Source organism: Mauremys mutica, chromosome 5 (assembly GCF_020497125.1).
Source record: "Mauremys mutica isolate MM-2020 ecotype Southern chromosome 5, ASM2049712v1, whole genome shotgun sequence".
NCBI lineage: Eukaryota > Metazoa > Chordata > Testudines > Geoemydidae > Mauremys > Mauremys mutica.
In genome coordinates, this window is record NC_059076.1 from 142,355,544 (window position 1) to 142,368,997 (window position 13,454).

Below are 13,454 nucleotides of genomic sequence, written 5' to 3' on the forward strand. Positions count from 1 at the left end.
GTAGAACGGCACCTGGACGTGAGCCCCAGGGCTGCTGAGCCCTGCCCCCCACCCCCGGTCATACACTCACACTCGCATCTGTCCAGCTCTCTTAGAACTAATTCCCTCCTTTGCCTCACACCCCCAGTGGGTGGGGTGGGGTGGGGGGGGAGAACGGGATTGTCCCAGCAGCTCACCCCTCCGATGGTGAGGACCCGTCTCAGGCCAGGCCTGAATTTGTTCATGGCCAGTTTATCCCCATTAGCTCTTGTGCCCTTTAGCTTAAAAGCTCCTCACCCTCCCTGGTGTTTGCCCCCCCCCCCCAGCTGTACTTACCGGGAACAGTCAGGTGCCCACGCGGCCTCCTTGCTGGCCAAGCTCTGCCAGGCCCCTCTCCTAAGCTAGGCCCTCCCGTCCCCAGCCGCGTCGCCCACCCTGACCCGATCCGTACAGCCGCCACCATCCCCCCTCCGAGCCCCTCTCCAGACACACCCGCGCCCCACGGCCCATGGCAACACGCTGGCTGACGAGAGGCAGCGACGGGGCACTTTGCTCCACAGGCTTTTCCCTCAGGAGCAGTGACCGAGGGCCACTCCAATCCCGCCTGCCCCATACAGAGGGGCAGCCGTTAGCTGGGGGCAGAGAGGGGGGAGTCTTTCCACTGGCTCCAACAGGCTCTGGATCGGGCCCTTGGCACATGGCTCCCGGGCGTCGCCGTCCTACCTGAGGCTTTGTAGAGCTCTTTGAGCGTCCCTTGCGGCTGCTCGATCTGGTGGACGGTCAGATCCACCGTCCCGCCGCCACAGTCAGCCACGATGTAACGGTCCCCTGGAAAAATACAACAACAGCCTCCCCTAGCTCTCCTCATCCATAGCGCTCAACCCAGGCCGGGCTCACGGCCCCCATTTTGCAGGTGGGGAAACTGAGGCACGGAGCGGGGAAGTGACCCGCCCATGGTCGCCCAGCAGACCAGTGGGAGAGCCAGGCACAGAACTCAGGTGTCCTGAGTCGCAGCCCAGTGAGGCAGGAGCACTGTGCTGGTACAGACACTGGGCCCTGAGAGCCTGCCCCCTCCTTTCTGCCCTGATGCAGCCAAGTGCCCGTCCCCCATCCCTCACCCACGCCCCTCACTCTCTGCCTCTGCAGAGCTGGAAACGCCAGTTGCAAAGCTCGGGCCTGAGGGCCAGAGCAGGGCAGGATGCGGCTGGGAGGAGACCCTAGGCCAGGGGTGGGCAAACGACAGCCCGTGAGCCGGATCCAGCCCGTCAGGGCTTTCAGTCCGGCTCCCTGCCTGCCCTGGCCCCGCGCCGCTCCCGGAAGTGGCCAGCACCACGTCCCTGCGGCCCCTGGAAGGGGGAGGAGGTAGGGGGCTCCGTGCGCTGCCCTCGCCTGAAGGCACCGTCCCCTGCAGCTCCCACTGGCCGGCAGCGCAGCGCTAGGGGCAGCAATACCGGGACCTCCCCCCCCATAGAACAGCCTTGCCACCCCTCCTCCCCGAGCTCCTTTTGGGCCGGGCCCCCACGGTTACACACCGCGACACGTCAGATTTCAGTACCTGAAACCGTCACATTTAAGATTTTAAAAATCCTCTGACTGGGAAATGGGCCGTGAATTTGGTAGGGCCCTACAAGGGGGCCTTGAGCGGAGCCTGTAGGGGCCACTGTCTGAACGCGAATTACTGCTAAGACCCACCCTGGGCCCTGGGCAACGCCCCTGCCTGGGTGGGCCGAGCAGCTGCCAGGGCGGCTCCGTCCTGCTTTGCTCCCTGCAGGCTGAGCTGTTTGCTGCATTAGAGCCTGATCCTGGGGCCCGATTCTCCCTGGCCGCAGTGAGGCGCCAATGGAGCCGAAGGGGCAGGTCACACGGGGACATGGCTCATGCCTGCAGGGCCGCCCCCCCCCCCCCCGTGTGCCACGTTCCCGCAGGCCACGGGGGCTCCGAGCTCGCCGGTGACGTCCACCCGGCTGCTGCTTGTAGCCAGCGCTGCCGAGCCCGATGGGCTGGACACCTTTGGCGACAGCTCCCTCCAAGCCAGGGGTGCCCCCCCCCGCGCCCCTGCTCGGCCTGACCCTGCTCCTTTCCCTGCGCACAGGCCGGGCGTGTGCAGGGAGCTTGGGAGGGGCTGCAGAAACACAGAGCACTGCCGCCACCAGCCCGTGACCGCTCCCCCCAGGCCCCCGACGGTTAATCCTCACTGAACCCGGCAACCCAGAAACAACCCCCGACGCTCCAGCACAGGGACGGCCAAAGCCTCCCTCCTGAGCGCCGTCAGCGGCCTGCCAGCCGGCCAGATGCTCGGTAAGGAGCGATTTCCTGCCGGCAGCGAGCTGACCTCAGCCCTTCCTTCCGAGTTCCTCCAGACCAAGGGAAATCGCCGAGCCCCTGAGCGGGGGCTCGCCCGGCAGGAAGGCTGGTGGAGAGCGCAGGCTTTGGGGGGTGGGGGGGAGCTGCTGGCATCCAGGGCTCACCTGGGGCCGTGGCCTCATTCCTCGGGCGGGGCGGGGTGCTGCCCTATGGTGGGTCTCACAATGCCTGGGAGCCCCCCAGGCCACCGGCAGCAGCTGCCGCAGCTTAAAACCTTCCAAAGCAGAACCTGAGGGTCCTGCTCTCACCGAAGCCGGGTGCAGCCTAGCGCGCGCTGAGAGCTGACTATGCCCAAGGGCACGAAGGGAGAGAAGCATGCGGACGGGGCACCGGCTTGGGCGTCCGGAGACTGGGTGCTGACCCCAGCTCTGTGGGACCAAGGGCAAATCTAGCTACGGTCTTTCTATGGCACCCATTACAGTAACAGCTGAACACCTCAGTCTTTGCTGGATTTAGCTCCCGACGCCCCTGGGAGGCAGGGCAGGGCTGTTATCCCCACTGTACAGATGGGGAAACTGAGGCCAAGAGTGGTGAAATGATTCACAGAGGACATACACTGAGTCATCTGCAGTGCTCTCCTGGTTACCGGCGGTGTGTTCTGACCACTAGCCCGCACTGCCTCCCCGACTCTGGCAAGCCCACTGGAGGCACTGGGCTTCAGACAGAACAGGCCCAAGCGGGCCCCTGAACCCAGCCAGGATTGCCAGTTTGCGCCAATAGGGGCTTGTTGGGCACAGCTCAGGCAGGGGGCTTCGCAATGCAGCCAACAGACAGCGCTGCTGCCCGGACCCCTTTCCTAAGCACCTGGGTCACAAGGATTCAGGGGGCGTTTGGCCCTGCAGGATCAATGCTTCTAGCCGCCCTGCTCCTGCTTCCCCAGCAGTCAGGTGGGAGCTCATGGCCTTGCGCTGCCGAGCGCCGCGGTCCCTGGCTGAGGAGCGTTAGGAATCGTTAATTACGTAGCACGGTTGAGTCGCTAGGGACGCAGGCATTGCGGCTCGGGTCGCTTCGTGCGGCTGCCAGGATCTCTGGTCCAGCTCGTCTTCTGGGCTAGCTGTTCCCAGTGGGTAGGACACAGGCCTTAGGAAAGGGCTCTCGCCTGGGCCAGTCACGTCCCTGCTCCGTGCCTCAGTTTCCCCAGCTGTAAACTGGGGATGACACCGCCGCCCTCGCAGACACTAGCTCGTGACTGTGTATAACGAGCGCTGGTGAAGGGTGCTAGAGCAGGGGAAATGCAGTGTTGGTTTGCAGTGGAGAAGAGACAGGAGTGGGCTAATATCAAGGGGATTCTTTCTTCAGGCTGCCAGCTTCAGAGAGACCCGGCGGCTCTCTCCCCCCCAGCCTAGTGTCATCACACAGGGTAGCCCCTATGGCCTGACCTGGGCTCTGCAGGCCAGGCAGGGACTGCTGACAGCATTACAGGACGGCGCAGTGACCTGGGGCCAGTCACTTAGGGGCTCTGTGCCTCGGTTTCCCCACCTGTGCAATGGAGCTAATCACACGGCCCGGCCTCGCAGAGGTGTGTGGGGGTAAGTCCAGTAAAGATTGGGAAGCGCCCAGATACTATGGTGCTGCGGGCCGGGGACGGGCCTTAGCCAGAGAGATGGCGAGCAGTTAACAGCGGTGTTCAATCCTAAGGTGGGGGGCTGTGGTTGGCTCTGTGGCCAGGGCGTGGAGGCTCCGCTCACGGGGGTCCTGGAAGCGGATCCCGTCCCCCGAGATGGTGGGCTCTGCTGTCGGCTCGTTACGATGGGCCCCACCCACGTCCCGTTCATGAGCAAAGGGCCCCTCCTACCTGCTTGCATTTCGGCCCACAGCTCGCCTACTCCCGACTCCACCAGGAAGGTCCTGCTGTGCCGGGAACGCCGGAGCTGCTCTCTGGCTGCGAGGAGAAAGCAAAGGGATCGGGCGTGAGAGGGACACGGGCACCGGGGGGCGGCGGTGAGCCGGACAGGCTGGGTGGAGGTCTGACCTCGGCTCACACGCCTGGGACAGCGGCTCTGCCCGGCGGCACGGGAACCTCCAGCTTCTGCCAGGCGGCCCCTAGCCTCAGCGCCTCTCCGGAGGAGGCCCAGGCCTGCTCCCAGTGGAGTCCATGGTACGACAGCTGGTGACTTCCGAAGCAGGACTGGGCCCTTCCTCGTGAACTCGGGGCCCAGGGGCTTGCAGCTCTTGCAGCCTCCCATGCGTTTGCAGGCGCGCAGCTCAGGAGTGAGCGCGGGGGAGTCAGTGCTGCAGGGCCCGGCCGCACTGGGGTGAACCCAGGGCTGGGCTAGCAATGGCTGAGGGGGGAACCTCGGGACTGGCCGGATGGGGGAGCGGTGGGTTGGGATGGTGCTGTGTGTGGGGACCCTAAGGCTGGGCTGAGACAGAGGGGCCTCAGCAGAGCTGTATGTGGGAAGGCCAGGACTGGAATAACGGGGGGCTGGAGGGTTGGGATTGAGGGGCATCACCAGAGCTGTGGCGGGGGGGGGGGAGGTTTCCCTATATCTTGCCTGCATCGCGTCTGCCCCAATCGGTGCTAATCGGCTTTCATTTTTATGGCCTTAAAATCACCTCGAAATTGCCAGATAAAAACCTGCCCCAAATGACCCGTTGGGCTTTCTTGGGCGAGTGAAATCAGCGCTGCCCTTTGCAGGCATCACCCAGAACTCGGAGACGCTCGAGCGCCATCAGTCAGGCCGTGGTGACAAGGCTGCTGCCCTGCCCACACATCAGGGACCGGAGTTCCTGGCCCGTCGGGCTGGACTGGGAGACAGCTTGCGGCTAATGTCACCCCGCTGCCGAGCCCTTCAGGAGCAGGGCAGCTGGGAGGGGCAGGTCTCCAGCCCACAAGGGGCTGACAGCAGCTGGCATTGGTGCGGATGGCCGAATGCACAACGGGCTACATGGCAAATGATGGGCAAAGCTTCTGGGAGGCACAGGGCAGCATCTTTGTAATAATGTGTGTTACGCATCCGTCCCCCATCATGCCAAAGCCCTTAACAGACATTACACACAAAGGACGCCCATGGATCACGTCACCACCACAATGCAGCCACCTCTGGGGTGGGGCTCAGCTGCTGTTCCACAGCGCACAGCAACAATACGCGGCAGGCGAATACTGGCCGGGCGGGATGCAATGCGCAGAGCTGGAGTTTGGCCAGGGCACGGGAGTTAACGCCCCTACCGATGTACACGGGGCAAACAGAGCTTCTCTTCTGATCGACTGAGCAATGTGCGGCACTGGTTTAATATCGACTCAGAGGGCAGAGCACCCCCTAGCTTCTTGGTGAGGTACTGACGGGGTCAGTACCGACAGGGGGACATGGGCCACCTACGTACCAGCCCCCAGCGCTTCCCTCGGAAGGCTCCCGGGCCTTCATGCGGCTCAGCTGTAAGCTCTGCCACGCCCAGCACCTGAGCCAGCGCCGGCTCGTAACTCTGCTGACCTCACCTCCCTCCCCAGTGGCCAGGACGCCGCGTTGGCTCCCACGTTGTTCCCGGGTTGATTGTCACTTTTGGGTGGAGTGGCTCCCCCCACCCCCGAATCTCTCATTACGCTGGGCGGGGAGGAAAGACAAAGATGCCAGATACAAAGCAGGGCTGGGCAAGACGGGTTTGGTCCCTGAGGCCGGGAAGGGCGGGGAGATGTTTGGAGAGGGTGGGGCTGGAGCTATTTTCAGCTCACTGGGATGTGCCTTTCCCTGTTAGCTCATCAGCTGCTGCTCAAGGATGCAACAGCAACCAAGCAGCATGTCGCTAAGCGCTCCCGCCCCACAAAAAATCTCGCTCTGTGACATGGACCATAGGGAAGAAACAGACCTGTGGGGCCGGGCCGAGCCCACAGCTCTCTGCGGTACCTTTCCCGCCATTCGTTCATTATTTATATTCACTCTATAGCAGCCAGGTACGCTGAGAACAGACAGGGCCCTGCCTCCAAGATCTTACAGGCTAGAGGCCGGTGCTCAGCGAGTGGAAACCAGCCTCAGTGGGGCAACGCCGCCAGACGCCTGTCAAAGCTCTCGCTTTGTGGTCACCATTTACGTCTGCTTTGCCCCCAGTGTCCCGAGCAATGAGGCTCCAGCGGGGGTAAAGCTCGGGCAAGGATCGCAGACGGCCTGGCATTAGGGGCTCTCTCTTATATATGCAACTACACCTCCTCTCGCGCCGTGAAGAAAAGTGTTCTGCTTTTTCACGCTTGCTACTGGGTCACCCTAAGCTAGGGCGCTTCCTCGCAGGTAAATATTACAGATCCTGCAGCGGCCTCTAGGGCAATGAACTGTGTTTAAGCAGCACCGCCCTCTGCTGGAGGGAATCAGAGCTGCTTAGCCGTGTGTCAGATCTTCTATACTTAGCGGAGATTCTCCTTTAGTGCAAGTAGCTTTAACCAAGGCTTTTAAATCAAGGAACCTGGGTTCTGCCCCTAGTGTTGCTACGAAGTTATCAGTGGCCCTGGTGTCAACTATGAGGCTCCTAGACAGCTTGGGATTGGCTCTGATGTTTTGTGGTGTGACCGCGCCTGAAAACCAGGTTGACAGCTCAGCGGCTGTGAGTTTAGCGAGGGGAAAATGGAAGCCCAGGAACAAGAGGGGGAGGGCCTAACACAAGCATGCAGAGGGAAAGCAAAGGCTTAGCTGAGACAGACAGTTTAAGCTGGAAATTTAAGGCAGGAAAGTAAGGGGTGGCTGTGGGGACCCCCGGGCCAGAGCAAGAGCTGGTTTCACAGACCTGTAAGAAAAGAGGGTTATGACCACGGGAGACTTTAATTACTCAGCTCTTGACTAGGAAAACATCGCTTGTCTGCCCAAAGCCGACCAGGTGTCTGAGCTCTCAGAGCCAGGCAGGATATTTGCCTCTCCAATGCAGTTTGTCAAACAGCCAGTCAGAGGCTCTTTGGCGGAAATGAACCAAGCAGAAGGAAGGCAGAAGCTGGGCAAATAGATGAGCTGGAGATTGTAAAACAAGAGGGAAAAATCTTGCGGTTTAGACACAAAACCGGCCAGCTGGGCAAGTAGCACCACTGTTCTCTGCCTCGGTTTCCCCGTCGGTAGGAGGAGGACAGGGCTAGCTGTTTAGATGGCCACCATGACTACAGCATCTCACAGGCATTAACAGTAGGTAAGAATGATTGTTCCCATTTTGTAGCTAACACCACGACCCGGCTCGTCTCTAGCGCTATTCATCATTACAGACGAGGAACCTGAGGCCCAGAGAGATTAAGTGACTCGTCCAAGGTCATACATGGAGTCCGGGGCAGAGCCAAGAATCACATCTAGGTCTCCCAAGTCCCAGGCCAGTACCTCCACCACACGACCATCCAGCCCCAGTGAGGCTGGGCAGACGAGCACAGCAATATTCTAACCTGCTCTGAGCTCATCTGTGAGAGAGGGACATTATTACGAACTCCTGGTACGGCTGAGAAGGAGCCTGGCTGAGCTGGGCAGAAGGCGTGACGGATCGGACAGCTCTGGACAAGCTCCTCCGTCACGCGATGGGCCCTGGCGCTCCCTGTCAAATGACACCTTCTGGTCAGGCCAGATGCCTGCAGCTGTCTGGTTTATACTGAATCCCACAAACAGCACCTGCCTTGCAGCACAAACCCTCCTTGGGTCCAGCACAGAGACGGGGATGACACTCAACAGCCCGCGTGGTCCCTCGTGCCTAGATGGGCTAATGGCCTGTGGGCTGAGCTAGCCACGCGGGCACCCCACGCTGTTGAGACTATAGTCGTGCCGGTGGCACTCACTGAGTTTATGTGACTGGTGGCCCAGCGCCTCGGAAGGTATCAGTGCTGCTGACCCAGCCCATGTGACAGCAGAGGATGGGCTGCAGGACACAGACGGACCCTGTGGTTCAGCGCTGGATTAACACGGCCTGTGCTGCCTAACGTCCCCAGACAGACAGGCCTGGCCTGGCCAAAGCACTCCTGGAATGGAGCGCAGCCTCCGTCGCAGCTGGCCGCAGCCTTGCTTTCTCGCAGCGAAGAGGACAGCCCTGGGTGACTCTGTTTACCCACAGAGAAGATACCACAGGCCCGTGGCAGGGCACGGTCACTGCCTCACGTGCCGTTTTCTGCCTGACGCGGAGGGGTGGCCTCGGGGTCAGCCCAGGCCTCTCTCCAGCAAGGTGGCCAGTTAGTGCTGTAGACACTCGGCCCAGCGGGCTGAGACCGTCCAGCTCGTTCCAGAGCAGAGCCTGTAGCCATGATGCACACAGCCAGCTTGCACCTCTTGGCAGGTGATGAGGGAGAAGCCATGCGGGATGCAGGGAAGAAGGCGGCACCGTCCCAGATGTTCTCCGCAAGCCGCACTAGGGGAAGGAAGGGGTGGCCCAAATTGCAGAACTCCCTGCGATTAGTAACCTTAGTGTCTGGCCCTACCCAGTGCCTGAGGACAGACCCGATTCTGTTCTCAGCTACACAGGACTGCAGTGGAGCCAGGGCTGGATTTGGTTCCCCGTTATCCTGGGGTAAATCCGGAATCACCCACTGATTGTCACAGGGTTGGAGCCAGATTCTGATCGCCGTTGCTGTAGTGTAAATCCAGACTCACCCAGTGGGTGTCTCTCTAACGCTAAACCTGACTCAGGCTCATCTCTGGGATAGCGACATGATGGAGTGGCTGGGGATTTACACTGAGCAGATCTGGCGAGCTGGACCTGGCACACTCCAGCTTGCTAGGAGTTCAGGGTCGTGGATCTGACTTTGAACACCCAGGAAGCTGCACAGGCCGTCCAGGAATCCAAACCAGACAGTGTCACCTAAATAAAGTTCTGCGTGAAGGAGTGGGAGGGGGTCATTCCCAAACACAGCCCTGAAATCAGCCAGAACATTTGGACTTTTCTGTGACCAGCAAAGGCCAAATTCTGCTTTCCCTTCCACCAGTGTAAATCCACAACAAAGGCAGCTGAGCTGCTCTGGATTTACACACAGGATCCAGCCCAGGCAGTCAGAAAGGAACCAAGCTGTGGGATTTCTGTAAGCAGAGCAGCTGAGCGCCCGTAATGCAGACCAGATGGGGCTGCCTTCCCCCTCGCACACTGAAATTGTTAGGATTATTCTTTGTTTTGATACGGGAACCCTCTGACCCGGCCTCAGCGAGCTCAGGAAACAGGGCTGGTTCCGCGGCTAATTTCCCAGAGGGGCCACTCGCTGCTTTGGAGAGACACTTTCCCTGCAGCCGCAGGGGGGCTCTGAAAGCTCTCGCCTTTCAAAAACACACACACACACTCTCTCTCTCTCTCTCTCTCTCTCAAATGATCCCTAGCCACCACACTGCCTACCCAGGTCTCAGGTCCCAATTCCACATGGTCCTTCAGCACGAGCCGCCCCTTGGATTTCACAGGGACTAACTACACATGTTTACAGTTACACACGGGCTAAAATGTCTGACTGCTCTGGGCCCAGACCTGGCCTGTTGAGTGCCACATAACCTTCTTATCAGGCCCTCCATCCCCCCCCTTTCCCCCATGTGTTGGTTCGACTCCATTGCTGTGTCTGGCCTGTGACTGTTCGGGGCAGGGAGCGAGCCTACCTCTGTGTCTGTACAGCGCCGAGCACACCTGGGTCTTGATCTCGGTTCGGGCCTGTGGTGCTAAAACCAGTGAAACTAACGACACATCTCCCAGCCCCAGAGCTCAGAGTCAGTCGGGGGGATTCTCTCTCTAGCGGGTCCCGCGCACTGTCAGGTATAACATCCAGAACTAGTATCAGAGGGGTAGCCGTGTTAGTCTGGATCTGTAAAAGCAGCAAAGAATCCTGTGGCACCTTATAGACTAACAGACGTTTTGCAGCATGAGCTTTCGTGGGTGAATACCCACTTCATCGGATGCCATCACAGGATTCTTTGCTGCTTTTATCCAGAACTAGCATCGCTTATGATTTGTCTGGAGCTGGCAGTTCATAGATTATAGAGAACAAAACCAGAAGGGACCATTGTGATCATCTAGTCTGATCTCCTGTCTAACACAGGCCCTGAATTAATGCCTGTCTGAACTACAACAGATCGTTCAGAAAATCATCCAACCTTGATTTTAAAATTGCCCGTGATGGAGCCCCCACCCCAACCCCTGATAAACTGTCCCAGTGGTTAATTACCCGCACTGTTAAAAACATGTGCCTTATTTACAGTCGGAATTTGTCTAACTTCAACTACTAGCCATTGGGTCGTGTTAGACCTTTGTCTGCTATTTTGAAGAGCCCCCTACATCAAATTTCTGTTTCCCATGTAGGTACCTCTAGACTGTGATCAAATCACCCCTTCACCTACTCTTTGCTGTTTGTTTCTCACCACAAGGCAGGTTTTCCAGTCTGTTAATCATTCTCGTGGCGCTTCTTTGAACCCTTTCAAAGTGATCAACAGCCTTCCTGACTTGTGGGCACCAGAGCTGGACACAGGATTCCAGCAGTGGTCCCACCAGTGCCAGATACAGAGGTAAAATCATCTCTCTGCTCCTACTCACTATTCTCTGTTTATGCAGCAAATGAATACAGGAGCCCATTCAGCCAGAGCATCATGCTGGAAGCTCACGTTCAGCTGATTATTCAGTTTGACCTCCATGTTTTTTTGAGTCACAGCTTCCAAGGATCGATCCCCCATCCTGTAAGTAAGGCCTTCCTTCTTTTTTCCCTACATCTATGACTTTACACATGGCCATATTAAAACACATATTGCTTCCTTGCTCCCAGTTTGCCAACCTAAACCAGATCTCTCTATATCACTGACCCCACCCATTCATTAGTTACCACACCTGCAATATTTATGTCATCTGCAAACGTTATCAGCGATGATTTTATGTTTTCTTTCATGTCATGGATAAAAATGTTAAATAGTGCAGGGAGAAGAACCAACCCCACTTGAAACACACCCAATGATGATTCCCTGTTTACAGTTAGGCATTGAGACCTATCAGTTAGGCAGTTTTTAAGCCAATTAATGTACGGCAGGTTGATTTTGTATCATTCTAGTTTCTTAATCTAAATGTCCCGTGGTACCAAGTCAAACGCCTTGCAGAGTCTAAGTCTATTACATCAACACTGTTACCGTCACCAACCAAACTGGTAATCTCATCAGAAAGACATCGGGTTAGTTTGACAGGATCTATTTTCCATAAACCTATATTGACTGACATTAATTACATTACCCTCCTTTAACTCTTTATTAATCAAGTCCATATGAGACCTTCTGTCGTTTCGGCTGGAATTGATGTCAGGCTGGCAGGCCTATAATTATCTGGGTTGTCCTGTTCACCCTTTTTAAACACTGGCACAACGTTAGCTTTCTTCCAGTTCCCTGGAAATTCCCCAGCGTTTCAAGACTTGTTCAAAATCAGCATTGACGGACCAGCAAGCTCCTTGGCCAGCTCTTTTAAAACTCTTGCATGCAAGTTATTTGGACCAGCTGATTTTAAAAGATCTAACGTTAGTAGTTGCTGTTCAAACTCTTCCTGGGTTAGAATGGAAAGAATTTCATAGAATCATACAATATCAGGGTTGGAAGGGACCTCAGGAGGTATCTAGCCCAACCCCCTGCTCAAAGCAGGACCAATTCCCAACTAAATCATCCCAGCCAGGGCTTTTCATCATCATCATGTGGTATGATAAGAACGGCCATACTGGATCCGACCAAAGGTCCATCTAGCCCAGTATCCTGTCTTCTGACAGTGGCCAGTGCCAGGTGCCCTAGCGGGAATGAACAGAACAGGGAATCATCAAGTGATCCACCCCCTGTCGCCCATTCCCAGCTTCTGGCAAACAGAGGCTAGAGACACCATCCCTGCCCATCCTGGTTTATAGCCATTGCTGCACCTGTCCTCCATGAATTTATCTAGTTCTTTTTAACCCTGTTATAGTCTTGGCCTTCACAACATCCCCTGGCAATGAGTTCCACAGGTTGACTGTGCAGTGTGTGAAGAAATACTTCCTTCTGTTTATTTTAAACCTGCTGCCTATTAATTTCATTTGGTGACCCCTAGTTCTTATGTTATGAGGAGTAAACAACACTTCCTTATTTACTCTCTCCACACCAGTCACGGTTTTATAGACCTCAGTCATATCCCCCCTTAGTCGTCTCTTTTCCAAGCTGAAAAGTCTCAGTCTTATTAAGCTCTCCTCATACAGAAGCTGTTCCATACTCCTAACCATTTTTGTTGCCCTTTTCCGAACCTTTTCCAATTCCAATATATCTTTTTTGAGATGGGGCGACCACATCTGCACGCAGTGTTCAAGATGTGAGCGTACCGTGGATTTATATACAGGCAACATGATATTTTCTGTCTTATTATCTATCCCTTTCCTAATGGTTCCCAATATTCTGTTCGCTTTTTTGACTGCCACTTGCACATTGAGTGGATGTTCTCAGAGAACTATCCACAATGACTCCACGGTCTCTTTCTTGAGTGGAAACAGCTAATTCAGGCCCCATCATGTTATAAGTATAGTTGGGATTATGTTTTCCAATGTGCATTACTTTGCATTTATCAACACTGAATCCCATCTGCCATTTTGTTGCACAGTCACCCAGTTTTGTGAGATCCTTTGTAGCTCTTCACAGTCGGCCTGGGACTTAACTATCTGGAGTAGTTTTGTATCATCTGCCAATTTTACCACCTCCCTGTTTACCCCTTTTTCCAGATCATTCATGATGTATCTGGCATTGTACAAGCCACAGAATGAGCCAGTGGAAAGAGCTGGCAGTCTACCAGCTGGGCACAGAGGAGAGGAGTGGAGGGGACTCAGATCTCCCCTGGGGGCAGAAGTGAGTCTTAGCAAGGATTTGAAGGGGGAAAGGGTCCTGGGTTGGCAATCTGCAGCAGCAGGGAGACGGGACTGAGAGAAGAGAAGAACAGACGGGCACAGCTGGCGATGCTGATGGGGCTCCGTTAAGTGGAGAGATGCAGGCTGGGAAAGCCTAGGGCTGTTTTCGGAGAAAGAGAGACCAGTTCTGCCCCTGAGTCCCAAACCAGCCCCTGCCAAGCAGCCCCCAGCAGGCTGGCCTGGGACAAGCTCCGTCCTAGCCCTGCTCAACACCGCAGAGGAAACAGCCCAGGAGGCGGCAGCGGCTTCTGACAGCTCCCCAAAGCCCCCTGGAGTAACTGCTCTTTCACTAGCTGTTCCATCAACACACCCAAAC

At 56.7% G+C, this 13,454-nt stretch overlaps 1 protein-coding gene across 1 annotated transcript in view; it reads right to left on the minus strand.

Annotated features, from left to right (window-relative positions):
* The window catches only part of LOC123371212 (heat shock 70 kDa protein 12B-like), a 54,901-nt gene that overhangs the window by 8,720 nt on the left and 32,727 nt on the right, over window positions 1-13,454 (minus strand). The window contains exons 9-10 of the mRNA XM_045018539.1: window positions 4,139-4,225; window positions 703-807 (exon numbers count right to left, since the gene is read on the minus strand). Of these exons, the coding sequence (XP_044874474.1) occupies window positions 703-807; window positions 4,139-4,225 (192 nt within the window). The remainder of the gene's footprint in view (window positions 1-702; window positions 808-4,138; window positions 4,226-13,454) is intronic.